Source organism: Anoplolepis gracilipes, chromosome 10 (assembly GCF_047496725.1).
Source record: "Anoplolepis gracilipes chromosome 10, ASM4749672v1, whole genome shotgun sequence".
NCBI classification, from domain to species: Eukaryota; Metazoa; Arthropoda; class Insecta; order Hymenoptera; family Formicidae; genus Anoplolepis; species Anoplolepis gracilipes.
Window position 1 is genome coordinate 2,337,218 of NC_132979.1, and position 25,401 is coordinate 2,362,618.

Sequence of the window (25,401 nt, forward strand, 5' to 3'; positions counted from 1 at the left end):
TATAATTCTTAACAAGACTGTGAAAGTAGCCGTGCTAAAATTTAGATTAATAATTCATAAAGTGATTTGATAAAAAATTATATAAAATAAATCTTACAAATTATGAACTTTTCACTTTTTTTCTGAATTTTTAAATTAATTTATCAATCTTTTTCTTGGTTTGCACGAGGATTTCTTTCTTGAATTCTGTAATTAATTAATGAGCAATTTTCATGTTTAGAAAAAAATATATTCTATCTATTATAAAATACATTGTGCACCTATAATGAATGCAGTGCATAATCTTTCATTATTTCATTGCTTATAGGTCATCGTTTTCTTCTTCTTTGGCTTCTCGTGGTCGTTCTCCGAATTGCCGAGATGCTTTTGGCATACGTCGGAAATCCCCCGATGCCTCGCAGCACTCCTGAAAATACTCACCCATGACCAAATCAGGATATTAACGCGAGACGGTGTACTCTTCTGGCATATGAAGTATTATAATACTTGAAGAATCTATACACACACACATATATATATATATATAAATATATATATATATATATATATATTATGTTGAAAAATATGGAAAAGATAAAAAATAGTCCTAAACTAAGGAAAACTATTTCCATCAAGAAAGACTTGTATTCTTTTTCGTCTAATCTACATATAGTGAAGCTTTTGATTGCGACTTCACACCACCTACGTGGCCATGACTGTGCCCTAAGGTATTTGGACAAATTGCCAATTGGCATTTAATTTATTCGTACACGTAACGAAGCATTATACGCGTGTCGCACGTAATAATTCATTCCTCTTTCGGCGATAAAAAAGTACATAAAATAGAAGAGAGAAAGAGAGAGAGAGAGAGAGAGAATAGCGCTAAGAATAAATTCCAACGACTTGAGATTTAATTTTCATTCTAATCTACTAGATAGATGAAAAAACCATAGATGTGTATATGATAAAAACTATTGCGAAAAAAAATAATTATAAAAGGAATAGTTTTATATTTCTGATTCGATCTTTGGACTTTGTTAATTCTATTTTTTCTTTTTCGACATTTTCATGTCGAAAGAAATTTCTGATATCTAATCTATGTCACAATCAATGTATTACTTTGTCAAGATTAATATCAACTTTAATCAATGATTTTATTAAAGATCGTTTTAAGATAGCCCCTGTTTGAAGTAAAGCAATTTATGTGCTTGACGATACTACGCTATTTATAAATTTACAAAAAATCACTTAAATTTCTTTCAAGATTAGATTCTCAATGAATTTTTTTTTTATTTTTATCTTAAATAATTTCTAATATGCATTTATCGGAAATCTTGCCGGAAACGCGATTCAAGGCACTTAGATTTCTCTTCCTCGACAATAAGATTGTCCGATTTATTGTTTGATAAATCAGCGAAGCGTTATAGGAAATGAGGTATTTAAACACAGACACATACGAACTCTACAGATCTTATATTTTTAATCTTTGTGAAATCTAGTGCAACCTTGGTCTTTAACTCGTAACAAATTCATAAGAAATTTCAGCGAAGCAAAAGACGAAAACATCGGTTCATGTATTATATATTCTACATCCAGATTTAATTTAATTATAAAATATACGAGCAATGTCTATAATATTTGTAATTTTAGTAATTATGTAAACAGTTTTTTAGCTTAATATCTATTGTTTCAAATATTAAAAAATTAAATTAATGAATATATTCAAGCATTTTTATAATATTTTTTTCAGCCAAATAGAGAAATTGTTGCAAAACTATTTGCTAATATTTGCGTCATTGCTCATCGTACAACAAATAAAACACGATTATGCCTGAGTTTAATTTGGAGAGGCTTCTTCACACATAGTGAACAGCCTGTTTTTCTAGTCTAGCATTTTATTGACTAAGCTAACTAGCAAGATATTCTCTTTAGATGGACTCAGTTTTTTACAACATCTTTAACATCTTGTATTTTTAGACGACTGGTGAAAATCTTCCATGATCTTAATCTGTGCTTCGACCGAAAGAGAGAACATCTACGTCTGTAACCTGAACAAATATTCAACCTAAGAGTTACGGTTAATTTATTTTACGACATTCTTGACATTGGACGTTGCCAATCAACATGATACAGACGCTCTCTTGCTGTATTATATGGAACCTGCTGCATCGATTAATTCTTTTTAATTGAGAGTGCATTAGCAACGATGCGGTTACATTCTTGCCAGATGTTTTGAAAGGTATCTTTCCATTAATGCACAATCTTTCTTTTCAAACTTTTATTTATTAATGTTGTTTTTTTTTAAATTTTATTTTACGTTGTTATGATTCTAATATCGAAAAGCGAAAGTTTCCATTACATATTATTTTTGTAAATTTTTATCTCGTCTCACACAGGTAGGAAATGTAAATTTATATTAAGAATGTCCACATTCATACGTAAAAAGATTTAATTTATTAATTACTTCAAAAACAAAAATTTAAAGACAATTTTCGGGAATAATCATATTATTTTCATTGAAATTTCTGCAGAAAAAAGATACTATTTTACTTTCTCTCTCCCCCCTCTCTCTCTCTCTCTCTCTCTTTCTCTCTCTTTCTCTCTGTGATATTTAATATTCAATGTATTTTAATTTTAATCCTCTTGTTTTTTAGCTTCCTGGATTTGGCGTAGCTTAAGACTTATTGTATAATACGTGATTATCTCCGAAATTTTGCACAATGAACAATCTTGTATTCTACGACCGTAACAAAAGCCCTTGGATCGATATCGAGTCCAGAGCGTGTCCTCGACTCTCGAAGAAGTATTTGTCGATGAAGCGAAAAGAATCGGAGGACGTTATACGCGCGCGACAAGGACGTTCGCTCCCGCGAATCCAGAATGTAAATCAGGTAAAGATTACATTTTTATATCGAGGATTTGCTGAAATATCGATTGTTTGTTTTGGCGATAAACAATAACGATAATAACGAAAGACACGAAAGTGGTAAAGTTTTGAGAAAATTTTTGTAATATTTTTTTTCCATGGCTTGTCGATTTTTTGTCGTCAAATATATATCAAAGTGATCACGGTATCAATATGGTAGCGATTTGAACGCGAAACAATCTCGTGCGACGAGAATGCGCAAAATTCTAAAAATTATCCTAAACAAAGTATTCCATTATACAAACTATTCCAATAGTTTTCAAACATTAGACATTATATACGAGATATATTATACATACGTGAAAATGTAAATGTTTCTAATAATAAATAGATGAGAATAATAATGTCAGTAATTTTTTTTAACACAATAAGCTTTTAATTCATTCGCAATTACAGATTCTATGGAATGTTGATACATATTTCTTTACTGCGACTTCCTATCTCGATCTGAAAACAATCAACATGCTGAGAGGCACAAGGTTGAAAAAGATTGTTCGGATCAAAATATAAATTTGCGGCGATAAAGACAGGACGACGAGTCTCGGAACCAGTCAACTCAGGATCATACTCAAATTTATTAGAGATCGCAGGAGCGCGATCGGATGCTGTCGAAAGAAGGGGAAGTTGCATAAAAGATAACGCGTCTCGCTCACGGAGGTCAGTTGACAGTCGGAAGGCGATTGTGCTCGCGAGTGGAGAACGCACAAACACTCTCATTGAAAGTTACTCAGGTTCCTTGACTAAAACCGCAAGATCTTATTTCGTAAGAACGTGAAAGATTGACAAATCGATATGCTGCGCCTGTAAGTATCCCGTTTAATCGAGTAGCATAATGTTTGTTCTTATCTATGAAGATTAATACGAAGATGATCGATAACTCTGCGGAAAATAATATCATAACAAGATGCAGACGAAAAGATACGAAATATATTACAATGATTGATAACCCTAATTAATAAAAAATATATAATGTCATAGTAAAATATAGATATATGTATATATACAATTGTTTATATATATATATATATATATATATATATATATATATATATATATATATACTACCATTATATTTTTTTGACAATCATATAGATCATGATATTTCTCTTCTCTAATATAGAAAAAACTAATGTCAGTATCTTTTATGCGAAATAATTATTAAATACTGCTTAATCATTTCGTGTCGCTAATTTCACAAAGTAAGAACGATTATTCACTTCCGATACACTTGTATGTACATACGTGTGAAGATCGTTGTCAGCATTTACGTCAAATATACCCGGATGCATGATGACAATTATTCACGGCCTTTAACGAGTTAATATGCCGGACACGAGTGCTCTTCGCGTCGCGCTCCTGGATATTTTGAAATCGCGTTGTTGAAATGACCTCGCGGTGTCATTTAGTACTATATTGTATTTTATTTGAACATTTCATCGCACGCAAACATTAAGAAATATCCGTTTCCAAACGAGATAGTTTCCGTAAATTTGTATTTCGAACTTAGCATGTCTTTTTGACATTTATAGAACCTTATAATATGTAAATTAAAAACGGAAAACAGAAATGATTAAAAGAAATAAAATAAAATTGTACATTTTTGAAATTGATTAATTTGTTATATATATTAGTATACGAGATTTTATTTTAATTTGATTTACTTTTAATTAAGTGAGATATCTCTTTACTAGCTGGTAGCAATGATAAGATATAATTTTATAGTAAATGTATGTCACGCAATGAACAGTTGTCGCAAAAAAAAATTTATTAAACTTCACAGTAAGTTTTATCATAATAATAACATATCACAGTAAGTTTTATGAAGTAATCAATTGCTAGAGCGATAACCGATAACCTTCGAAGTGCTTAATATACCATTTCCGAACTCGAGCTGAAACATTTTACATTGTTTATACATTTGATTCTTTTAATTATTAACGAATTATTAATAATAACAATAATAATAATTCGAGATATACAATATATTATTCGGGATTGTTATATAATTTCTCCTACGATTATTAATATATTGTGTATTATCGTGTCATCAGAATCTTGGTAGCGGCAGTCGTAAGTTTGGCGGCGGCTAAGCCAACAGCAGAGGATCCTGTAATTCCCGAAAGTCCACAGGCTGATGCAAAGCTACTGCGGAACGCTCAGGATCTCCTAAAACGCATCGACGCGAAATATATGGAATGGAACAATAAACAGAGCATCGCTGGATGGAATTACGCGTCGAACTTGACGGACGAGAATCTGGCGGAGAAGCTGAACGTGTCCACAGCGGCTGCGCGTGTCATGAAACAAATCGCCGAAGAAGTGAACGCTTTTCCTTGGAGAGACTTAAAGGATAAGAATATAAAGAGACAGTTCAACAAACTCAGTATACTCGGTGTCACCGCGCTTCCTGAAGACGTAAGAATATAATAATGAGAAATCTAAATATCAATTGTCTTTAATTTTGAAAGTCTTTTTGAAAAAATGAAGGAAGAGATTATTATAAATATTTTTTTATCTTCTTCGCACGGCAATCTTTTTCAGAATTAGTGTGCACATTAAGCAAATATTAGCTGTTTAATTAAATGAGCATAAGGATTACATTGTAAAGTCACTGTGTATCATTGAACGAAAAATAGAGTTACAAGGAGTTTGAATCGACCGTCAGCCAAATGGAGAACATCTACAGTACTGCAAAGATCTGCGACTACAAGAATAAGACCAAGTGCGATCTTGCGCTTGAGCCGGAAATTACCGAAATCTTGATGCAAAGCCGTGATCCCGAAGAGCTGAAGTACATCTGGATAGAGTGGAGGAAAGCTTCGGGTGAACAGGTCAAATCTTTGTATCCCAAATACGTCGAATTGGCAAACACCGCGGCGAGGCTCAACAACTTTTCCGATCATGCGGCGTACTGGATGAATGATTACGAGGCCGACGATTTCCCTGAACAAATCGGTAAGATTCGCACACTATTATTTGTGTCTATGACAAAGCACTCGTAAAACAAGTGGCGACTCTTCGCAGAGACCCTCTGGCAACAGTTAAAACCGCTGTACTTGCAACTGCACGCTTATGTTCGCCGCGAGCTCAGAGAGAAATACGGCGAGGACATCGTTTGCAAGGACGGTCCGATTCCAGCACACTTGTTGGGCAACACCTGGGCTCAAACATGGGCGAATATCGCAGACTTCACCGTACCGTTTCCAGGCAAACAGTTGCCAGACGTTAGCGCCGCTTTAGTCGAACAAGGCAGGTTTATGTTTGATTCCTATAACTCGGTCTTGTACGACCAATCTCCTATTTACACGTATTATAATGTCTTGTATGTTACTTCTTTGAATACAGGTTACAACACGACAAGCATGTTCAGACTTGCCGAGAATTTCTTCAAGTCGATCAATCTATCCGCCATGCCGGACACGTTCTGGGAAAACTCGATCTTGGAGAAGCAGAAGGATGTAGACATGATCTGCCACGCGAGCGCGTGGGACTTTTATGACAGCAAAGATTTCAGAATTAAACAGTGCACGCGCATCAACATGGAAGATTTGTTGACGGCGCATCACGAAATGGGTCATGTCGAATATTATTTGCAATATAAGAATCAGCCCACTGTTTTTAAGGAGGGCGCGAATCCCGGCTTTCACGAGGCAGTTGGCGATGTCATCTCTCTCAGCGCGTCTACCCCCAGCCATCTCAAGAAGATCGGACTACTGACGGACGATTCAACTGATCGAGAAGCATTGCTGAATCATCTCTACGTGAAGAGTCTCGACAAAATTGTTTTTCTGCCGTTCGCCTATATGATGGATCGATGGCGCTGGAACGTATTTCAGGGAAGAGTAACGCCCGACAATTATAACTGTAACTGGTTAGTATTCTTGATTATATGAAATGAAAAATATGACAACTTATCTTTTTCAATTTTAAAAGACATAATGAATAAACGAAGAGCTTATTTACTTTAAAGGTGGTCGCTTGCAGAGGAGTACCAGGGCATTGAACCACCAGTGGATAGGTCGGAAGAAGACTTCGATCCCGGCTCGAAGTACCACATAATTGCGGATGTTGAATACATAAGATACTATGTAAGCTTCGTGGTACAATTCCAGTTCCATAAAGCACTATGCACCAAGGCGAAGCAATACGATCCAAAGAATCCAAACGCCAATCCATTGCATCAATGTGATATTTATGATAACAAGGATGCCGGAAACCTGTTAAAGTAAGTTTATAAGTTTGAGTATTATAAAAACACAATTTTCGAAACAATATAGATAATAACCGCATTTGTGTTAGATCTATGCTGGAGTTGGGTTCTTCAAAACCATGGCCAGATGCGATGGAGAAAATCTCAGGTCAAAGGCAAATGGACTCTGCTGGACTTTTGGAATACTTTAAACCCTTGACTGATTGGTTGACGGAAGAAAATAAGAAAACTAACGAATATATTGGATGGAAACCCAGTAGTAGGCGTATGTATTGTAGCTTTACAGAAGAAAACACAAAATTAAAGATTTTATTCATATTTTATATATCACAATATTTTTATAGTAATTAAGAATTATTTCACAAATCGTTCTTTCATTTTAGAATGCGTACAGACGAGGGGAGAGCTTAAAAATAACGACGAACCTTCTGAATGATACATTTCCTCTATAGATACAGAAAAATAAAAATATATTTTGAAACAAGTGAGAAGGGGAATGGATAAGCCTCTATTGTGTAAGTTACTATATTGTGACTTAATAAATTTAACAAATGAAAATAAAAATCATTCCATATACACGTATAAACATTATGATCGATTCGATTAAGCAAACATTAGCAATACATCAATATAATAATAATTTTGTTTTACGTTTTTCTCTTAATAAAATTTATGTTTCGTCCTCTTGATATTATGTTTCCTATTTAGTTTTATTGCGTTTCTGTCCACGTTTCTTAGACGGTTCGCCACTTCTTTTCGTCGATGCAGCAGCTTTACTAGTACTAGCAGCAGTAGGTTTCTTTGCCTATAATAAATTTTTAACTTACATAATTTTACTTTTTAAAATTGGTGTCCAATAAAATGTAGAATTAATTTTAACGCTACCTTAATCATTTTGTCAGCCTCAATACTGTCATCCTCTTTTTCACTATTTTCCTCTTCTATGAAATCATCATTCTCCAAAGATCTTTTCTTTGCTGTAGTATTACTGTTAATTGCGTATGGTAGCATGGGAGGATTCTTTTGATACGCTCGTGTAAACGCTGCTTTTACCTGAAATGTTATTAGTAATATTAAAATATAATTACACATCTTTTAGTTTTATAACGCAAAACTAATGTGTAATAATTATAATAATTATTATTTTACATAATTATTATTACTTAAGTATATTAAATATAAACATTTATTAATATTATGCACATACTTTGCTATCAAGATTACTCGTAGGATCGCGAACTCCCGGCCAAAGAGAAATCTCTATTATTGAATCCAAGTCCTCTCTAAAAGAAAATTAAGCATCAGGCTTTATATTTTGCAATATTTAATATAATTAAAATATATACCTCGTTAAATGATATTTTCCCATAATGTTTATCGCTGCTTCAATACCATCCATACCGTTATCTATTAGAGGTTTTAGAATAGCATTTCGAATATGGGGCAAATAATCCATATTCAAAGCATCTTTATTAGCGCCCGTAGCTAATCGCGTATGCGTCGTTAATTCTTGCATTAATCTAGAAATGATACATAGCGATGAAAAATAGCGAACTACTAATTAATAATTTAATAAAAATTATACTACGGATACCTATTAAATCTCATCGCCTTCGAATTTCGTCCGAACCAACCCGGAAAACGTACCAACGCATCAAGATTCCCCGACATTTCGTTAGTCGGTATAACGAACGAGAAACAAGCGTGCAACGGAAGCAGGCTCCACATCATATTGCTTCTCATCGCCTTCTCGATGAGATCTCCTTGGGCTATACTGTCGGCCGCTTGAGCAATCTTGTCCAACCTCTGAAGACTGCAAATGTAGCAAAAGTCCATTGGTTCTTGCTATATCGTACACAAAGACAGCGATATATACTCACGGTGATACTTGGGATAATCTGGCACTCAGGTAATTTTCTTGTACGAAAAGAGGAGCTATGTTATAATCGTGGAAATATAAACCAATCTTATCGTTCAGACTCATATTTTTCTGTTCTTCCGCGTTAAATGCCACTTTCGCGACGTCAAACGGGCCGAGTTTGAAGTTCTTATTCGAATTCTTCTTGTCGATCGTCTCCACCTGAGATGTACGACTGCCGAGAAACTCGAGATGATTTATCACTTGTCGAATATCGTGATTCGTTGACTCGATTAGACGATCGAGATCCTCTGTCGATATCTTAATATTCTCTTTAAAGCACAGAGACTTCATGGAACTCTAAAGATATAATAATAAGATAATATACTAATTACATCAGATATGAAATATACTCTACTAGAGTTAGTTCTGTAGACTGTCCATACCCTGATCTGCTCCACTCTGAGCTTGTGGAATTTCAGATCATAGCTATGAGTGGAAATGGTCCTCATTTTTGTGTTAGATCGGTCATTACAGACACAGATAATTGGCACTTCGGTATTTCTTATTAAAGCAAGTAATTCCTGTAAACCACCGCGATCCTCGTTACCAGCCATGCCATCGACTTCGTCCATCAACAATACATGCTTGTTCGTGATCTTTTGTTTAGTTCCTGTTCATATATTTGTTACGTCAAGTGAAATATTGATAATTATTTTAAAATTTTGTATTACATGCTCACCGGTAACATAATCTTTCATTGTAGTATTGGATAATAATCCTGAGACTTCTTCTTTCAAAAGCTTCTTGTTTCTCGTGTCAGAAGCGTTAAATTCTACAAGATCGTAACCCAATTCTTTACAAACAACCTGTACAGTTGTTGTTTTACCAACGCCTGGTGGACCCGACAGCAAAGCAGCTTTAAAACTTTGTCCATGGGTTTGTTTACCTATTAAAATAGAAGCAAAAATTAATCAGATTAATTTTCTTATTTTATTTTCATTATTATTTTCTAAAAGAAAGTAATTATTGAAAAATAGAGACAAAAAACATAATAATTGTAAAAATTATATTAATACGAAAGTATGCACATGACGTACTGCTGTTGTTATACTTTGGATCTTGACGATTTTTATGCCAATCACGCAACCATACATACAAGTTGTGTGCGCAGCTCTTATCTCCTTGCTGTCCTATAATTTGTTTCATAGTTTTAGGTCTGTATTTTTCGACGAGCGGTTGCGAACCGATGCTTATGGTTGTCTAGAAAAATAATAGAATCATATTTCAATCTTTAAGTTTTATTTAATTATTATATTATGCATATATTTTATGACATTGATGTCTAAGTATACCTCTTGTGAATAATTGTTTACATCCAATGTCTGCTTTGGTATTGTTGAAGACGTTGTCGTTTTCACAGGTGAACATAGTGATGTCTTTACCTTTTCAGAAAGCTCATGTAAACCTGTTGGTGATTTTGCTTTCTGGGGTGATGGCGATTTATCTTCCTCAAATTTATTAAATTTCTTTTTCGTGTTTGATTTCGCCTTTGTTATAATAACATTTTCAGCTTTACCTTCTGGTCTCGTGCGAATCATTTCCAGGAGATCATCCTCGGATATTTGCTTGATACCCAGACTACTGGCCTAAAAATATTCATATAAAGAAGAAATGGTGAGTATATGCTAATCATATACACATTTATGATCAAATAAATGTACTTTTGCTAGTTTTGATGGACCAGGTTCTTCTCCTACTATAATATAATTAACTTTGCCCGAAACAGAGTTCACGGTACGGCCGCCGTATTTACGTACTAAATCTTCAACTTCATTTCTTTCCAGAGAATCAAGAACACCAGTGAGCAAGAAACTTATACCAGCTAAACAGTTTTGGGCACCCTATAAAACAACGAATATCAATCAAAGATTTTATCGTATCAAAAAATGATTCCTACATATCTTTCAGAACTATATTTAATTGTTATATACAAATGTAACCTTACTGTAGGAATCTCCTTTGAACCAGGATTTCTGGCACCACCTCTTTGAAGATATTTTTCATACATTATAGCACGCTGTTTCTTTTTTTCTATCCTTTCTTCAAATAAATCCACCGTTTTGGCTTTCTTCTTGTCTGGTGATTGTTTTTGTATGCTTTCATTTTCTTTTGTAGTAGAAATAGGTCTTGAGACATTTATTGCCAAGTTGTTAAACTTTAATTTCTTTGATTTATCATCACTATACTTACTACTTGTATCCAAATCTTCATTGGAACTAGAGTTGTCCTTTTTAATTTTTAATTTTTTTTTTGGAGAAGAAATAATCATTTTTGAATGTACGTTATTTTTGTTAGGAGATTTTTTCACCTCTTTAGTTTTTGTTTTGTTTGTTTGATTATCTTTCGAATGGATATCATGTTTCTTACTTTTATTAGAAACTATCTCTGTAAATGTTTTATTAAATCAAATTTGTTTAGTAATGTTTATTTTAATATTTAATGAATTCAACATACCTGTTTTAATTGCTGTTTCAGAATTCTTTGAAATCTTTTCATTTTCAGTGTTATCTTTATCTTTTTTTGTATCTTCTATTATCATATCCTGTGAAGTGTCCAATTGTTTAAGTACAGAATCAAAATCATCGTCATTGTGAAATTCAGATTCCTATAAATCCCAGTATTATTTGTAGAATGTTTAATTTATGTTAATTTATTATATTTTTGCTTATATAATATTTACCAGTTTTTGTAATTTTTGTCTCACTTTTGCCTCTTCTACTCTCATTATTGGCCTTTTGCCAAACAGCTCGCTAGAAGAGATTTTTTTACGTGGCTTTTCTTTCTCTTTTTTCTCATTTTCTCCTGATTTTGTTAAATCTTTCTTACTTTTTTCTACAATTATATCATCGTCTGAATCAGACAAGGCAGAAACTTTTGTTGGTTTTTTTCGTACAACCTGATTAATTATATAACTTTGTATTATTGCAAGTAACAAAAGGAATAATATAAACAATTATGACAAACTAATCCATATAATATACAGAAAAATAACAAAGGTACACCTTAGAACGCTTTATGGATGACTTGGACTTCTCTTCATCCTCGTCTGACGAGATTACACGTCTCTTTTGGGACTTTGTAGGCTCGCTATTATTTTTCTGAGAAGTTGCAATCGACGTAAAATACGATCTTATATCCTGTAAAAGCATTTATAACAATACATATATATATATATCTCATATAAATCCGAAGTAATAGCATTCACACATTATTGTCATTACATACCCGCGGCATTTTTCCTGATATCGAAGAAATTATTTATAACGTGAGTTTTATTCGTATTGTTACGCAGGCATAATTGATCGACAATTCCCCGATCAACGAGTTTTGTTTTATGAAGTTCAGCAGCAGATTTTTCCCGCGAAGCAGAACTACACGACAAACGTGACGAGATACGTCCATAAACATAAAATAAACCTAGATAGATGAACTCAACGTGAAACGTGAAACATGAGAGCTAACGAGGAAAAAAAATACTAAAATTCCCTTGTCTTGATTGGTCAATTAAATTTTATCTCACGGATAATTTTCGAACACACCCCAAAGTGCATTTCGTTTATTTGTTATTGGAACATAACCTAAAACCTAAAACACGTGATGATAGCATAACGTGCATTTTCTTGCCGGAAAGTTTTCATTGAAATTGAAATAGAAATGGAAGATTAGACTCTCAATCGATTATTTTTTTTTTTTAAGAAGTAAAAACAGGTGAGAAGATAGATTATAAAAATTTAATGAAATAATTCGTTTTGATTAATACATTTATAGCAGTTATTATAAATATACATGTTATTTGTGTACATATATAGAAAGAAACATAAATATGGTGAAGGAACAGTTCAGGGAGACGAGTGTCGCCAACAAAATGTAAGTAAATGCATTTATTTTGACGCAATTAAAGGACCTAATACTGTTCTTACAAGTCTTAAATAATTATATTACTATTTTTATATTACTTGTAACAGCTGCTTTTCATTTTTACATTTTCTTTATCCAGCTCCCATATATCTTTTGAAGCGGACAACAGGCATAACATGCTTATGCAATCCAGTGTACAAGTTATCACTAAAAATTTATACAACGAGGATGTTGAGCGTAGCCCGGTTATGCATGGAATACTTGACAGACGCATGGTATTTAAAAATTGTAACATTTGATTTTATATGTTTTAAGAGAAACAAAAAGTTTACAAATTTATTTTCGTTCGCAGGGAATAAGCAATAATAATAGTGAATGTGCCACGTGTGGTAAAACAGTGCAAGATTGTGTAGGACACTTCGGTTATATAGATCTAGAACTACCCATCTTTCATGTCGGCCACTTTAGATCTATCATTCAGATTTTACAGATGATTTGCAAGGTAATAATATTGTATAACTATTTGCTAAGGTTTATCACACAATTGTTTCTTATATTGGTCGATTATGTTATCTTTTTAGAATTGTGCTCATGTTTTGTTAACACAAGAAGAAAGGAAATTTTTTTCACATAAATTACAAAATCCAAATATTGGATATTTAATGCGCAAGGCATTGCGTAAGCAAATTTGGGAGAAAGCGAAGAAAAAAACAGTTTGTCCAACTTGTAAAGAAGTCAATGGTCTTGTTAAGAAAGGAGGTTTTCTCAAGATTATATATGAAAAGTATAAGAACTTAAAGAAAACGGATCCTCTTATTCAAGAGAAATTGGACGAGTTAAACCCAGCAATGGAGCATGACAAAGAGCTTAAGAGTTTAGTAGACCAAAATTACAGAACTGTATTTGATCAATATCTATATCCAAATGTGGTATGAATTTAAACTTAAGTCTTTCAATATCTTTATATATATACATATAATTTATATATAAAACTTAATTCTTTAAGGTTCAAGAACTTTTCAACAGAATTCCAGTAGGTGATGTCTGTCTATTATTAATGGATCCTAAATGTGCTGTACCAGCAGATTTAATATTAACAAGGATTCCTGTGCCACCTGTTTGTATTAGACCTAGTGCTTTATCTGATACAAAGGCTGGTACAAATGAAGATTATCTAACAATGAAATTATCAGAAATATCTCTGATTAATGACGTTATTCGTAAGCAAAACAATGTTAACATCAATATGTATATGGAGCATTGGGATTTTCTTCAATTACACTGTGGATTATACATTAATAGTGAAATGTCTGGTATACCTCCTCACATGCAAGTAAGTCTTTTAATAAATAAAAAGATGTACTTATTCTTTCTTCAATAATATTATAATATAATAATAATAAATGTTTTTTTAGCCTAAAAAATTTGGTAGAGGAATGGTACAGAGATTGAAGGGAAAACAAGGTCGTTTCCGAGGTAATTTGTCTGGTAAACGTGTTGACTTTTCTTCTCGTACAGTAATTTCACCTGATCCGAATCTTAGAATAGATCAAGTAAGTATTCTAAATGCAAATATAATCCAATAGTAATATAATATGGTATGAGATATCTACAATGTCGAATCTTTCTCAGGTTGGTATACCTATGCAAGTTGCGATGATTTTAACATATCCTGAAAAAGTTAATCCTTCAAACATTGAATTAATGCGAACATTAGTTAGGAATGGTCCACATGTACATCCCGGAGCGAATTACGTACAATATCACGATTCGCAAAATAGAGTATACCTTCAGTATGGCAATCGGAAAAAACTGGCCCAAGATTTGAAGGTAATATATTAACATAATTTAGAGTTTTTTTTTTCAGATTTATATACATATTTTTAATTGCACTATTCATGTTGTAGAATGGTGACATTGTCGAAAGGCATCTCAAAGATGATGATTTGGTGCTATTTAATCGACAGCCATCTTTGCATAAATTAAGTATAATGGCACATAAAACTAAAATATTGAATCATCGAACATTTAGATTTAATGAATGTTGCTGTGCACCTTACAATGCAGATTTTGACGGTGACGAGATGAATATTCATTTACCGCAGACTGAAGAAGCGAAAGCGGAAGCACTGGTTTTATTAGCGGTAAATTATAGCGTTTCTTTTAAATAATAAGTTAATTCCAATTAATTGCAGTTATTGAATTGTATATAAATATTCTGAAATATATTTTATATATATATATATATATATATATATATATATATTTTCTATATTTATAGAACAAATCCAATTTAGTTACACCACGCAACGGAGATTTACTAATAGCTGCAACACAAGATTTTATCACCGGTGGATATCTTTTGACTAAGAAAGATGTGTTTTTTCAAAAAGACCAAGTTAAGTTGGCGCTTTGCTTCTTGGCCGGTGCGGACACATCTTTGACTGTAACTCTTCCTACACCTGCAATTTTGAAACCAGTTAAGTTGTGGACTGGTAAACAAATATTCAGTCTGATTATTCGACCAAGCCCGGAAAGTCCTGTTAAAGCAAATCTAAAGGCAAAAGGCAGAACTTATACTAAGGGCGAAGAATTTTGTATTAATGATTCTTGTAAGTTGTAATAGTAGCGATAGTCCTATCATAGTCGTTTATTAAATATTTATTAAACAGTTGAATTAAATCCACAGATGTTATTATTCGCAATTCTGAGCTCTTAGCAGGAACAATGGATGTATCTACATTAGGTTCTGGATCAAAACAAAATATATTTTATATTCTGTTGCGTGACTGGGGTGAAGATGTTGCAACAGCGGCGATGTGGCGGTTAACAAGATTGACGAATCACTTTAATTTTGACAGAGGAATTTCTATCGGTCTCGGTGATCTTATAGCAAATGAAGGCCTTCTTCGAGCCAGAGAAAACGTGTTACACACTCAGTATGAATAATTTAAGTAACAACTAGATAGATGGTGCTTTAAATAAATTAACTAATTCATATTTTGTTTATTTAAAGTTATGACAAGTGCAGTGAGTATATTAAATTAATGGAACAAGGACGACTCATCTGTCAACCTGGATGTTCGGAAGAGGAAACGCTGGAAACGAAAATATTAAACGAGCTTTCGGTGATTCGTGATAACGTTGGTAAAGCATGCTTGAAGGAACTGCACTCTACTAATACTCCTTTAATTATGGCACTCTGTGGAAGTAAGGGTAGTTATATCAACGTTTCCCAAATGATCGGTATGTTGAAATAAAAATAATATAAATATATATATTAATATGAATGATCTTGACATTTGACAGTATTGTACGATTGCTTACAGCTTGTGTAGGTCAACAAGCTATTAATGGACGTAGAGTGCCGAATGGATTCGAAAATCGTGCGTTGCCACACGTTTTAGCACAGTTGAGGACGCCTGATGTTAAAGGCTTTGTGAAAAACTCATTTTATTCTGGAATGGAATCGAAAGAGTTTTATTTTCACGCGATGGGCGGTCGGGAAGGTCTCACAGATACAGCTGTGAAAACTGCAGATACAGGATACATGCAAAGACGATTAATCAAAAGTTTAGAAGATCTGTGCGTTCATTATGATATGACAGTACGTAATTCAATGCGCGATATCATACAAATTTGTTATGGTGGTGACAAACTGGATCCTACATACATGGAAGGTTTGTGAATCGTATTTTGCATAAACTTTATTTTCTTTAACAGAATAATAAGTATGCTCTTTTACATTTACAGGCAAAGACTGTCCAGTGGATTACAAGAGAGTATATGATCATGTGAGAGCAAAGATGCCTTATAAAGACGAAGAGCCTTTAGATGCCGCTGGTGTGATGAGTGCCACAGAAGATATGCTATCTACCGAGGAATACAATTGTTTGAGTGAGGAATTCAAAAAGGAATTAGTGTAAGTACGATGAATATATAATATAGATTTCGAATAGATTGCATATTTAATAAATTGAATGTTACAATTTCTCTTTTTCCCTCCCGCAGTGCATTTCTGAAAACGGTGGCGCGAAAAATAGCACATTATCGGCAGAACATTAAGTCGAAATCATCGGTAGTCCTACAACTTGAACGTCTTACTGTCTCACAATTGGTGGAATTTATTCACACCTGCAAGGAGAAATACATGAGAGCCATAATAGAACCGGGCACGACCGTGGGCGCGCTCGCTGCGCAAAGTATCGGCGAGCCAGGAACTCAGATGACTCTTAAAACTTTCCACTTTGCAGGAGTAGCATCTATGAATATCACGCAAGGTGTACCACGTATTAAGGAAATTATCAATGCTAGTCCGAAGATTAGTACTCCCATTATAATAGCGACATTGGTAAACAATTATTTATTAGTGCAAGTTTATTCTATGCAAAATATGCATCTTAATCTTAATCCAATTTTAATCTTTTCTTTTGCAGATGGACGGTACAGATCTTGAAGGTGCCGAGCGAGTGAAGGCGAGAATTCAAAAGACGACACTGAAAGATGTAGCTGAATATATTGAGCAAGTATATACACGCGAGGAGAATTATCTTAGAATAAAATTAAACATGGATAAAATAAAATTATTGAAATTGGAAGTGAACGTTAATTCCATTTGTTATATGTAAGTATTTATTTAGAGATTTTAAATTAATAATGCATTCGTTAGGTGCAAAAGTAATCTTTCAACTACTACTATTGGACTGTGTGATGAGAAATGATTTATGATTCTAGACTCTGCACATCAAAATTGAAGCTAACTCTAAAGAACGTGCGTGCGATAGGTGACTCGGTTATTGTTATTCATCCAAGTAAACAAAAAGAAAATTCCAATTTTCCATTTCGTCGATTGATGGAGGCACTTCCAAAAATTATAGTGAAGGTAAAAAAGTGTATATGCGTTCATGCGCGTGCGCGTGCGTGTGTGTGAGAGAGATATAGATATACATTAATAGATAATAAACATATATTAATAAACTGCATGATATGATTTTACTATAAAATTGTGAAATACATATAAAAAATATTCATAATCTAAGTAGGAGGAAATATATTTAAATTAATATACACACTCCTGATACATACATTTATATAATATAGTACTTAGATTTTTCTATAAACCACACACACAAAAAAAGAAGCCTCTATATTTTACATATTTAAAATGTTTATATTTATTGCAGGGCATGCCTTCAGTTTCTAGGGTGGTTGTGCATGATGAAACGTCTGACAGGAAAACGAAATGGAAATTGTTAGTCGAGGGAGATAATTTTAAAGAAGTTATGGCGACATATGGCGTTGTCGGCAATAAGACAACGTCGAATAATACGATAGAAGTAAGAAAAATCAGATTTCAGAGAAATTAATATAAAATAAAACGTATATTTATATGGCTTTGTTTTAGGTATTTAAAACACTCGGAATAGAAGCAGCGAGAACAACTATCATGTCAGAAATCAAATCTGTAATGGAAAATCACGGAATTAGTATTGATCGTCGACATTTAATACTTTTAGCAGATTTAATGACAAGTAGAGGAGAAGTGCTTGGTATTACAAGACAAGGTTTAGATAAAATGAAAGAATCAGTTTTAAACTTGGCATCGGTAAAGTCTACTTTTCTACTTTTTAGTATTTTGCGATATTTATACATTTTTTAATATAATAATTTTTAAATTAAGCTCTTTAATACATTAGTCCTTCTTTGATTCTATAATCTAAATAAAATTTCAAGAGCATTTATAGAAACATCTTTTGCAAACAAGTTGTTTGTTGCAGTTTGAGAAAACATCGGATCATCTATTTGATTCAGCATACTATGGACAAAAAGATGTTATATGCGGCGTATCGGAATCAATAATAATGGGTATTCCCATTCCAGTGGGCACAGGAATGTTCAAATTACTTCAAAAATATCCTTTTCATATTATATTCATAATATATGTCAAGCATAGACTCCTATATATTAATATATTTATATATCACTTCTACATATAATATATAGAAGTCTATGATGCAGGATTGATTGATTTTTTTTTTGTTTCAATAGAGATATATCACTTGTATATATTTTTAATATATATCATTTTCCTTAATGATTAAACACAGCAGACAAAAATGAACCACGCAAGCGGGAACTTCTATTTGATAATCCACAATTTCACAAGAAACTCCATTCCGGAAAACAACTTACACGAATACGACCGCGTCCAGTATTACAGACATCGTAATAACAAGATGTACATAAAATATACATATATGCTTTATAGAAAATGAAAATATTTATTGTAGGAAAACAAAATCTTTTTAGCTTTATGATCGATATAGCATTAATTTTTATATAATTTTCTGATATAAAATAAATTAATTTCTTACGATGCAATGATTTATTTATATAATGTTTGTGTAATTATTTTACTCCTACAACTTATAAAAATACAACTATATTTGAGACTTTTTGAGTCATATATATAGCTCCATAGAGAGAGTGTAAAATATAAATAAATATATTTACAGTATACCTACCTATGCGAAATACGAACAGATGTCGATAGAAATTTTGTTGCTAGGAGACAATGTATGTTTGATCTAAATCTGCCTTGTATTTATACTGATCTGTACCTTTATAATTTCTTGTCATATTTGAATAAAATGTTTAATGTGTAATTTGAATACTGAAAAAACGAAGTATAATCGACATGGTAAACGAGAAAGAATTTTGGACGGAAATTCGAAAAGATATACCAAGATATAAAAAGAGGAAGCCGCGAGTCGTTCCTGCTTTCACTATACAAGCTCTGCAGGTGATAATCAAATGACAATGAGATATAAGGATGAGCGTAACACGCAATAATATACACAATGTCAATTTTTATATAGGAAAATACAGTAGTTGCAAACCCACCACGATGCAAATTGTATAAACCTCGTCCACCGAAACCATCGACTTTCCGAAAATTCTACAAACGCGGTGTGTTTCCCATCTCCTTGGAAATTGACGGCTACAATCAGAAAATTAATTGGAAAGTAGATATAGAAGACTTGGATTTTCATTATTATTTGCCAATGTTTTTTGATGGATTAACAGAAACGGAACAACCGTACAAGTTTCTGGTAGAGCAAGGAATATCAGATATGCTAGAACATGGTGGTCCAAAAATATTACCTGTTGTTCCTCAACTGATCATACCTATCAAGAGTAAGTCCTATGAATTAATTTGTGATGGGAAGAGATAGTTACACCATTGAAAAAAAACTTTTTAGATGCTTTGAATACAAGAATGCCTGAGATTATTTGCACCACCATGAAAGCACTTCAACGTTTAGTACGTTCAGCAGATTGCGTTGGTGAAGCTTTAGTTCCATACTTTAGGCAAATTTTACCTATTCCTAATTTACTCAAAGACAAGAATGGTGAGTATATATATTTTTAATTTTGTTCCTTTATATATATGATTAAAATGAAATATCTGGTGATTCTTCAGTGAATCTTGGAGAAGGTATTGATTATTCTCAACAGAGAGGAGAAAATGCAGCGGATATTATACAAGAAACGCTTGAAATACTGGAAAGATATGGTGGTGAAGATGCTTTTATAAATATTAAATATATGGTCCCTACTTATGAATCTTGTATAATGAATAAATAGATATGGGTTTAAATAGAAAATAACACTGCAATTCATCAAACATATCTATTCAATATTTGTGAATGAAAATTATTACGAAGTTAAAATACATGTACAAAATTCAATTTTATAAGTTATATATATATATATATATATATATATATATATAACATTAGGAATATATAAAATAATATATAATGAAAGGAAATATATATATATCATAATCTTGCAGAAATGTTTATCATACTATTAACTGTTTACAGTTTGAAATAAAAAAACCGACATAATCACACACAACATGTGTATATTAAAAAACTAATTGAATAAAAAAATAAATTCAATGAAATAGTAAAAATAAAATTACTTACTGGCATGCATACTAAAGTACACGTTTTTTGGTTGGCGTCTCATAAACAATATAAAAAAATAACAAATGTATAGTAGCGAATATCTTTCTTTTGGTGTACAAGATGTATAAAACTTTTTTTAAAAATATATTTATATCTTTCCTGCATCTTCTTTCAATGTTACAGTACGATTGAAAACAAGCTGAAATAAAAAAAGTATGTTAATGCAATATACATGTATTAATGTAATTCTTCATACACATACACCTATTTACCTTTCCAGGCTTGGTATCAGGATCGACCGAGAAGAAGCCTATACGTTCGAATTGAAACTTATCATACACTTTTGCCGTTTTAGATAGACTGTCATCCATATATCCTACAACTTCCTTTTTGCTGATAGAATTAATGTCACTTAAAAATCCATTTGGTACTTCATTTGTAACGTCAGGATTTTTGTGCTTGAATCTGAAAAATTAAAAATGTTTAATCATATCAGAATTCTCATAATGTTCTTATAATTAAAAAACTCATTACTCACAAACGCTCGTACAGCCTAACAGATGCCAAAACTGGATGAGAAACCCAATGTATAAATGCTTTTGGTTTATTGTTTTCTGAAACAGGATCTTGTCTAACTATTATGTTTGTAATGTTGCCACTGGCATCTTTCTCGATACTTTCAAACGTCACTACGACGCCTGCGTGCTTCAAACCTACAGGTTGTTTCGGCGTCAAGCGTCTAAAACCTTTTTCTTCAATCTACACAATTACACAAATATATATTTAACAAAACTATAAAACAATTTCCAAAAATAAACGTAAATTATACATTGCATACTTCTTTAAAGTCTGAAGCTTCTATGTACAAGATTTCGTTAAAGGTAATTTCATGATGTCCTTTCTCTGGTTCGTTAGGAAAATCGGGTACAGTCAATTTTATGGATTTCTCATGAGAGAAATTTCTTATAGTCAATTTAATAGGCTCTAGAACAACCATAAATCGTGGAGCTGTGAGATTCAGGACATCTCTAACAGCTGCTTCCAATATTGTTGGATCGACAGTCGCTTGTGCACCAGTTACACCCATTTGGGCGCAGAAATTATTTATGGCTTCTGGCGGAAATCCTCGCCTACGTAGTGCACTCAATGTAAATAATCTGTAAAAAAGGCAAGGTGTATACAAATATATATATTAATGCATTTATATATATATATATATATATATATATATATATATATATATATATATAATGTATTAATATTATTAGTAAAATGAAAATTTACTACTATTATTTATTTTATACTATACCTCGGATCATCCCAGTTCGATACTATTCCTTCTTCTATCAATTTAGCAATTTTTCTTTTAGAAACTACAGTATAATGGACGTTTAATCGTCCGTATTCCCATTGTACGGGACAATAAACATCTAAGGCGTTGCAAAGCCAATAATAGGATGATCTTCGCGATTGGAATTCTTTCGTACAGAGAGAATGAGTGATGTTTTCAATGCTGTCGCATAAGCAATGAGTATAATCATAAGTGGGATAAATGCACCACTGATCACCAGTTCGGTGATGCGGTGAATATTTTATTCTATATGCAACAGGATCCTGCTTGCCTTCTTCTAAGGTCACTTTCATACGCAAAGTTGCTTCTCCCTCTTCTAGCAACCCATCTTTCATATCCTATTTTTAAAAGAGATAGATGAATATAAGAATCAAAGAAATATGTTTGAGACAAATATTTTCATCATTACATTAAACAGTTGTAAGCTCTCTGCGATTGGCCTGTCACGCCAAGGACTCGACGGAGGATTGAAACCTTTCATTTCCTCGCTGGATTGATGACAAACATAGGCTAAGCCTTTTTCTACAAGTTTCACAGCCCATTCGTACAACTGCTGGAAATAGTCCGACGAATGCGTGACCGCGGCTGGTTTGTAACCGAGCCATTCCACCATCTCTCGTATTCCAATAAAAAATTTCTCCTCTTCTTTTTCGGGATTTGTGTCATCATATCGCAAATAACATATGCCATCATATGCAGCGGCATACCTGTGAGATTCATTTTCTGGATATATTATAATATATTCGTTTTCCAAGATCAATTATGATGTCACATACCCGAAATTGATGTTGATAGCCTTTGCATGTCCGATATGTAAAATTCCATTAGGTTCTGGAGGAAATCTAGTTCTAACTTTACCACCAGTAACTTTCAGGTGTTCCTGCAATAGACGATGCGTGTTTGGCGTTACGATGTACCCCTCGGTTTTATAATTTTCCCCGGGTTTGTGAAAGTGAATCTTATTCTTCATGAGTTCACTTATAGTTTGTGCTTCTATCTTTTCCTTGTTTGATGCTTCTTTCTGTTCTAAAATTTTAATAAGCTTAGAAATAGATATTCAAAATATTTAATATGATAAACAATATTATATTATAGCTCACCTTCTTTTACAATTTGAGGTTTTTTAGCTTTTGCTTGCTTGTCTTTTGGCTGTTTTGTTTTAGATACTGGTGTGAGATCAGTATCAGTTTTTGGACCCAATAGATAGAGAAGTTGTATATCAAATTCATTCTTCACCGCTTTACCATCTGCCCATTTTAAAATGTTGCGTACTTGTTGCATCAGTGGACCAGAATTAAAATGGTATCTATTTCAATATAAATATATAATAAAATTGTAATTATTTATGGCAATGCAACCCTTTTTTTGAGGCACACATGTTTAAATTTCTATTCAAATATATTGCATACATATGTTATTGCAATTAAACTTTAAATAATATAAACTTTTTTAATGTTTTATTTACCTCTTTTCTATTATCTCATTTTTATGTGCCTTTATGATTTTCTCTACTTCCTCCTCTATCTGTTCAGGTGAAATTATCACTCCTACACCACAAGACTCTTCAAATTCTGCTATATTAAGGGCATTATTTACATTAGCCAGCAGATAACTCAATGCTGCATCAATTCTTTGTACAGTATCCAACTTCTTTTCAAGTATATAATTAGTAACAAATGGTATCTTATCTACAACTTGATTTTTTATCTTGGAAGCTAGATGATACAGTAAAACACCAATATCTTGAGAAATAGGACCATGTTTAGCTGCCTGTAAGTGTCAAATAAACTTATATGTATATGTTTCCTCGTTAACACGTTCCATGCTAAATCAATCTTTGAAGACTTTTCATTCATGTCACATGAGTTGTAAGGATTCTATATTATAAAATAAAATAATTTTTAAATTTTTTAAATATCTTATAATATTTTTAAAATCACAATTCATTATTATTCAAAAAAATATAGCATTCAAAATACAGAATAAAAATAAAAATTAAGCAAAGAAAAAAATATATAAATTTATAAGATAATTTCTACGAAATGAAAAAAAAATTATATCTGATAATTTAACATGATAATTTAACATGAGATGTTTACAATGATGGGCACATGTTACAAAAATAAAAATCAGATTCATAGTTAGTGTTAAAAATATATGCAGATAACAAGGTATATAAAAAAAATCTTAAAAAGTCTTAAATTGTATTTTCTAAATAAATTTAAAAATAATAATAACAATTAAATTTGAAAATAAAACTTATGCAAAAAAAAATAAAATCTGTGATGTTCTTGCATCATTGTTTTTTATTTGACATTTTAGGTGATAAATTTGCATCACACTCTGAAATTAAAACATTTTAATCTGTTAAAACATAAATTTTAAAGATATTTAAAAACACAAGTTATCTTTAAAATAAAATGTCTTATGTTTCTAAACATTTTTAGAAAAAATTTAGTTCCTGTTAAAAATAAACATATATCCCTAAAAAGTCATTTCAAAGGTCTCTTAAAGATATCTTATATTTTTTAAATATCTTTAAAGTGTTATATATGCTATATGTTTTAATCTCTGGTGATGATGCAACTGCAAAAGCTAAGGTGTCGAACAAAAAAACAATGATGCAAGAATGTAACAGATGTTCAGTTTTTTTTTTTTTTTTTTTTTACAAGAATTTTATTTTCGAATTTAATTGTTATTGTTATTCTCAAATTTAATTTAGAAAATACAATTTAGGCAGCATCTATAAGATTCGATTATTATAGACCTAATCGGTCTACTAACCTCATCTATCGCAAGTTTGAGATTCTTCGTGACATTCGCATTTTTTAAAGTTTCCTTAGCCTTCTGCTCGCTCAAGCCGATCGTTTGAAATAGTTTTATGTCATTTTCGTTTTCCGTCGGCATTTTAGTTTTTCTTATTTAGAAAACAAAACTATCGAATAGACCGCAATCACACCACGTGCATTCACAGCCTTTCAAATTGCAAAATTGTAATAGAAGAGGTTTGCGATATAAGGATATAAGGGGTATCAGCACAGTTTAATATCAGCTGATTAGGGTAACCTCCGACCATCGAGTCAACCCGAAAAGACTCGAACATTATCGTATTTCAATGCGATCATTTGCATCTATAATTTTGAGAACATAAAGTGCGTTCCGTTTGACACTACGAAAGTT

The 25,401-nt window shown here is 32.3% G+C and overlaps 5 protein-coding genes across 9 annotated transcripts; 3 read left to right on the forward strand and 2 right to left on the reverse strand.

The window, feature by feature from the left end:
• The first annotated feature begins 562 nt into the window (after window positions 1-562).
• Window positions 563-7,994, forward strand: LOC140670572 (angiotensin-converting enzyme-like). Of its 3 annotated transcripts, XR_012047588.1 has the most exons (12): window positions 563-707; window positions 1,957-2,218; window positions 2,634-2,870; window positions 3,302-3,708; window positions 4,957-5,320; window positions 5,542-5,860; window positions 5,930-6,154; window positions 6,251-6,776; window positions 6,876-7,130; window positions 7,205-7,380; window positions 7,499-7,630; window positions 7,854-7,994. XR_012047588.1 is itself a non-coding variant. In XM_072901233.1 (11 exons), exons 4-11 carry the CDS (start codon window positions 3,698-3,700, stop codon window positions 7,549-7,551), a joined length of 1,929 nt encoding a protein of 642 aa, XP_072757334.1. In that variant the 5' UTR covers window positions 563-707; window positions 1,957-2,218; window positions 2,634-2,870; window positions 3,302-3,697; the 3' UTR covers window positions 7,552-7,994. The 3 variants fall into 3 exon arrangements, 2 of the variants coding, with proteins under 2 accessions (XP_072757334.1, XP_072757335.1); XM_072901233.1 differs by having other exon boundaries at window positions 7,499-7,994; XM_072901234.1 differs by lacking the exon at window positions 1,957-2,218 and having other exon boundaries at window positions 568-707; window positions 7,499-7,994.
• On the reverse strand, window positions 7,388-12,443 carry Gnf1 (germ line transcription factor 1). Of its 3 annotated transcripts, none has more exons than XM_072901231.1 (17): window positions 12,262-12,443; window positions 12,039-12,173; window positions 11,717-11,932; window positions 11,491-11,641; window positions 11,227-11,421; window positions 10,982-11,112; window positions 10,698-10,877; window positions 10,329-10,622; window positions 10,074-10,236; window positions 9,716-9,922; window positions 9,420-9,646; window positions 8,996-9,333; window positions 8,710-8,928; window positions 8,462-8,635; window positions 8,323-8,398; window positions 8,001-8,168; window positions 7,388-7,920 (listed from the first exon to the last, which is right to left on the reverse strand). In XM_072901231.1, the coding sequence occupies exons 1-17, from the start codon at window positions 12,268-12,270 to the stop codon at window positions 7,816-7,818; spliced, it is 2,988 nt and encodes a 995-aa protein (XP_072757332.1). In that variant the 5' UTR covers window positions 12,271-12,443; the 3' UTR covers window positions 7,388-7,815. The 3 variants fall into 3 exon arrangements, with proteins under 3 accessions (XP_072757332.1, XP_072757331.1, XP_072757330.1); XM_072901230.1 differs by having other exon boundaries at window positions 10,982-11,142; XM_072901229.1 differs by having other exon boundaries at window positions 10,982-11,421.
• Window positions 12,444-12,595: 152 nt separating this feature from the next.
• On the forward strand, window positions 12,596-19,270 carry LOC140670568 (DNA-directed RNA polymerase III subunit RPC1-like). Its single transcript, XM_072901228.1, has 21 exons — window positions 12,596-12,744; window positions 12,846-12,903; window positions 13,034-13,169; window positions 13,247-13,396; window positions 13,476-13,823; window positions 13,901-14,227; window positions 14,310-14,447; window positions 14,527-14,724; window positions 14,802-15,038; window positions 15,176-15,506; window positions 15,584-15,833; window positions 15,911-16,140; window positions 16,224-16,574; window positions 16,648-16,816; window positions 16,906-17,245; window positions 17,331-17,518; window positions 17,629-17,776; window positions 18,078-18,230; window positions 18,299-18,499; window positions 18,672-18,805; window positions 19,000-19,270. The coding sequence occupies exons 2-21, from the start codon at window positions 12,860-12,862 to the stop codon at window positions 19,121-19,123; spliced, it is 4,197 nt and encodes a 1,398-aa protein (XP_072757329.1). The 5' UTR covers window positions 12,596-12,744; window positions 12,846-12,859; the 3' UTR covers window positions 19,124-19,270.
• Window positions 19,271-19,429: 159 nt separating this feature from the next.
• On the forward strand, window positions 19,430-20,623 carry LOC140670574 (parkin coregulated gene protein homolog). Its single transcript, XM_072901237.1, has 4 exons — window positions 19,430-19,696; window positions 19,773-20,091; window positions 20,157-20,306; window positions 20,378-20,623. The coding sequence occupies exons 1-4, from the start codon at window positions 19,592-19,594 to the stop codon at window positions 20,539-20,541; spliced, it is 738 nt and encodes a 245-aa protein (XP_072757338.1). The 5' UTR covers window positions 19,430-19,591; the 3' UTR covers window positions 20,542-20,623.
• Window positions 20,624-20,958: 335 nt separating this feature from the next.
• Window positions 20,959-25,310, reverse strand: Glnrs (Glutaminyl-tRNA synthetase). Its single transcript, XM_072901232.1, has 10 exons — window positions 25,006-25,310; window positions 23,687-23,991; window positions 23,322-23,527; window positions 22,998-23,247; window positions 22,631-22,928; window positions 22,180-22,559; window positions 21,709-22,027; window positions 21,409-21,629; window positions 21,143-21,335; window positions 20,959-21,069 (listed from the first exon to the last, which is right to left on the reverse strand). Exons 1-10 carry the CDS (start codon window positions 25,126-25,128, stop codon window positions 21,019-21,021), a joined length of 2,346 nt encoding a protein of 781 aa, XP_072757333.1. The 5' UTR covers window positions 25,129-25,310; the 3' UTR covers window positions 20,959-21,018.
• Window positions 25,311-25,401: the final 91 nt, after the last annotated feature.

Excerpts from the sequence above, each read along its gene's own strand:
- LOC140670572 (XM_072901233.1), top strand. Across the intron at positions 6,155-6,250 it reads CGCCGCTTTAGTCGAACAAG|GTTACAACACGACAAGCATG; the intron begins GCAGGTTTATGT and ends CTTTGAATACAG. Across the intron at positions 7,381-7,498 it reads ATGGAAACCCAGTAGTAGGC|AATGCGTACAGACGAGGGGA; the intron begins GTATGTATTGTA and ends CTTTCATTTTAG.
- Gnf1 (XM_072901229.1), bottom strand. Across the intron at positions 11,422-11,490 it reads TGAAACAGCAATTAAAACAG|AGATAGTTTCTAATAAAAGT; the intron begins GTATGTTGAATT and ends AAACATTTACAG. Across the intron at positions 8,399-8,461 it reads GGAAAATATCATTTAACGAG|AGAGGACTTGGATTCAATAA; the intron begins GTATATATTTTA and ends ATTTTCTTTTAG.
- LOC140670568 (XM_072901228.1), top strand. The coding sequence starts at position 12,860 with ATGGTGAAGGAACAGTTCAGGGAGACGAGTGTCGCCAACAAAAT. Across the intron at positions 12,904-13,033 it reads ACGAGTGTCGCCAACAAAAT|CTCCCATATATCTTTTGAAG; the intron begins GTAAGTAAATGC and ends TTCTTTATCCAG. Across the intron at positions 15,507-15,583 it reads ATTTTGTATTAATGATTCTT|ATGTTATTATTCGCAATTCT; the intron begins GTAAGTTGTAAT and ends TTAAATCCACAG.
- LOC140670574 (XM_072901237.1), top strand. The coding sequence starts at position 19,592 with ATGGTAAACGAGAAAGAATTTTGGACGGAAATTCGAAAAGATATACCA. Across the intron at positions 19,697-19,772 it reads TCACTATACAAGCTCTGCAG|GAAAATACAGTAGTTGCAAA; the intron begins GTGATAATCAAA and ends ATTTTTATATAG. Across the intron at positions 20,092-20,156 it reads ACTGATCATACCTATCAAGA|ATGCTTTGAATACAAGAATG; the intron begins GTAAGTCCTATG and ends AAAACTTTTTAG.
- Glnrs (XM_072901232.1), bottom strand. The coding sequence starts at position 25,128 with ATGCCGACGGAAAACGAAAATGACATAAAACTATTTCAAACGATCGGC. Across the intron at positions 23,528-23,686 it reads AATGAGATAATAGAAAAGAG|ATACCATTTTAATTCTGGTC; the intron begins GTAAATAAAACA and ends ATATTGAAATAG. Across the intron at positions 21,630-21,708 it reads AAGCTTCAGACTTTAAAGAA|ATTGAAGAAAAAGGTTTTAG; the intron begins GTATGCAATGTA and ends GTAATTGTGTAG.